Below are 3,019 nucleotides of genomic sequence, written 5' to 3' on the forward strand. Positions count from 1 at the left end.
CTGCTTAAGCCCTTTTGTTATAGGACCATTGATGCTCTAAAGTGAAGGTTCAATATTTGAAAAGTCACCAGGGTGTAGGACTCCTCTTTTTCAGGTTTTCCAGTGCTTCAGTGGAACGTCCATTTAATATGCAATATGTACTGATTTCCTCTTCATAATACAATATGCAGGAAGTGCAAACAATGGACAAAGTGTGATCTTGCTGTATTAATAACAGCTAATATATTTGTGTATTGTGTATTAATAACAGATAATATATTTTCCATTATGTTGTAATTAAGTAATTTTTCATGTAAAAAATGGCATATGGCAGTTATATTCCTTTTAACTTGGATATAGCTCTAACCAGTGCATTTTTAATTTCTTTGTTTCGCAGGCTGTAGATCATAGGGTTGAGAAGGGGAACAATAACAGAATAAAATACAGACACTACTTTGTCAACTGGGGAAGATTTTTTTGCTTTTGGACGTATATACATAAAAATAACTGTCCCAAAAAATATGCCAACAACGGCAAGATGAGATGCACAAGTGGAAAATGCCTTTTGGCGGCCAAGAGAAGATGGTATCCTTAAGATAGTAATGATCACAGAAACATAGGACATACATGTGAAGGTGAAACATCCAAGAATAACCGCCCAAGCTACTGCAGAAAAGATTATCTCATTCAGCCAAGTGTCTGTACAGGACAACTGAAGTAGAGGACTGAAGTCACAGAAGAAATGGTCTATTGTGTTTGGACCACAGAACACTAACCGTGTCATCATAACAGCGGGCAGAGAGATGGATAAGCAGCCAGCAAACCAAGACATAGCTGCAAGTTTTCCACAGATAGATCTACTCATTAAGGTGGTGTAACGTAGTGGGTAACAGATGGCCAAGAATCGATCATAGGCCATTATGGTCAATAGAAAATGTTGTGTGGCTCCGAGGAAGAACAGAAAGTAGAACTGGGAAATGCAGTCCCTGGTGGAGATAGTTTTATTTCCCGTGCCTAAGCCTGTTAGCATTTTGGGGACAGTAACTGTTGTGTACCACACTTCAAGGAAAGAGAAATTTCCAATGAAAAAATACATTGGTTTGTGAAGTGATCTCTGGAATGTCACCAGGGTTATTATTAGCAGGTTGGACATTAAAGTCATAGAGTAAATACTTAGAAAAAAGACAAATAAAAACAACTGAGTGCTTCTGTCAAGAGAGAAACCTAAGAGAATAAAACTTTTTACTAAAGTGTGGTTACTGTACATTTTGAAATATCCGTTTCTTTTCTGTGATGATGATCCTGTAATGAAGAGACGTGAAGTAGTATAGTGTTATGTAATGTGTTGGCAGATTTAGATACACTAACAAATTGAAGCCAAACTCCAGCCCACACTTTAGGCCTTATGCACACTGGATGTTTTTACAGCTGCTGTTGTTGGCGTTCATGTTATCCTATGTGTCCCTGCACACTAAGGCTGCATTCACACCTAAGCGACAGCCGCGTTCGCGTGTAGCTGCAGATTTGCCGCGATTATTTTTTTTCCTAAAGTATTCCCATTGCTGTCTATGGGAAAACGCGCCTGTCGCGTGAAAAAATGGGTCTGGGACTTTTTTTCAGGCGACAGGCGTTGCGCGTCTATGAGATGTGAACTATCTCCATAGACGGCAATGGGAATTCTCCCCTCTAGCGACAGAAGCGTCCCGCGTCGGGCGTTTTGTCGCTTAGGTGTGAATGGGGTCTTAGCTGTAATCAGCATTTTTTGGCAGGGGCATTTTCTGGCTGGAAAAACCCCCCAGAACTAGTGGGTTTTAAGAGGAGTTTTTCAGCTGTAAAAATGTTCTAGCTTTGCTAAAAGCTTAAAAACACTGAAAAAAATGGAAAATTGTATTTTCCTGGTGGACTCCATGGCAGCATACGTTTGGGTTTAGACTCGCCTCCTCTCCTACCCTATAGGACCCTACTCCCATAAATCTTTGCTCTGAGCCAGCAGCTGGGTTCTGTAACTAGCCTACTCAGACACTGGGAGGGGACTCCTGCTGCCATGGTGTCCATCAGGAAAGGAAAATTACAGTAAGTGTTTTTTTTGTATTTTTTTCTGTTTTCCTGACAGACCCTATTGCAGCATACGTTTGAGAAAAAACTCGCCATACACATCCCGGTGGGCAGATGCTGAGCAACAATTTTTTTTTATATGATGCCGTTAACCTACAGGATTTGTAAATCAAAATTAACAGAGGATAAGGCAGCTGGTTCCACACAGTAATGAGTCATAAACGTATTGATTGAAGACCAGAAAGCTGCCCTGCAGATCACCTCGAGAGCAACATGCTGTAAAGGCTTCCCAGGATGTATTGACACTTCTGGTTGAGTGCGCAGTCACTGCCTCCGGAGGTGCCAAGCCCTTCTCTTTGTAAGCCCACTGGATGGCCTGAATGATCCAAGCAGCAATGGACCTAGGTGAGGCCCACATTCTCTTATTCTTCTGTGAAAGGACAAATAAGTAATCAGACTGTCGAAATGGAGCCGTGGCCTCCAGATATTGCTTCATGGTGTTTCCCACGTCAAGTGGGTGGACATCGGAGTCTTCGACTGATCTAAACGTGGGGAGAACAATCTCCTGGTTCTCATAAAACCCAGACATGACCTTTAGGGTTAATCCCAGCATGGGAACTAGGCCTACTCTGTCCGGGAAGAAGGTTAGAAATGGTTCTTTCGAGCCCAAAGCGCAGATCTTGGATACTCTCTTTGCTGATGTTATAGCTACCAAGGAGACAGTTTTGAGAGCAAGTTCCTTGATTGAGCGTGGCTTGTCACGACTTGACTGGAGCCCTGAGAAGAAGTCTAGAACCAACAGAAGATCCCATTTGGGGAATCTTGGTTTCCTCTGGGGCCTAAGCCTCACTGCCCCGCTGAGGAACTGGAGAATAAGCGCATATCTGGCACAGAACACTCAAGTGAACACTGATATGGCTTAAACTTGTAACCGGAGAGAACTGAATGACAGGACCAAATCTAGGCACGACTGTGATGTCGCGTA

The 3,019-nt window shown here is 42.6% G+C and overlaps 1 protein-coding gene across 1 annotated transcript; it reads right to left on the bottom strand.

The window, feature by feature from the left end:
* Positions 1 to 286: 286 nt before the first annotated feature.
* On the bottom strand, positions 287 to 2,623 carry LOC120945373 (olfactory receptor 6C74-like). Its single transcript, XM_040359538.1, has 2 exons — positions 2,296 to 2,623; positions 287 to 1,281 (listed from the first exon to the last, which is right to left on the bottom strand). Exons 1-2 carry the CDS (start codon positions 2,621 to 2,623, stop codon positions 314 to 316), a joined length of 1,296 nt encoding a protein of 431 aa, XP_040215472.1. The 3' UTR covers positions 287 to 313.
* Between the last annotated feature and the right edge of the window lie 396 nt (positions 2,624 to 3,019).

This window comes from Rana temporaria, chromosome 1 (genome assembly GCF_905171775.1).
Source record: "Rana temporaria chromosome 1, aRanTem1.1, whole genome shotgun sequence".
Classification (NCBI taxonomy): Eukaryota; Metazoa; Chordata; class Amphibia; order Anura; family Ranidae; genus Rana; species Rana temporaria.

Excerpts from the sequence above, each read along its gene's own strand:
- LOC120945373 (XM_040359538.1), bottom strand. The coding sequence starts at position 2,623 with ATGTCTGGGTTTTATGAGAACCAGGAGATTGTTCTCCCCACGTTTAGA. Across the intron at positions 1,282-2,295 it reads TACAGCATGTTGCTCTCGAG|GATCATCATCACAGAAAAGA; the intron begins GTGATCTGCAGG and ends TCTTCATTACAG.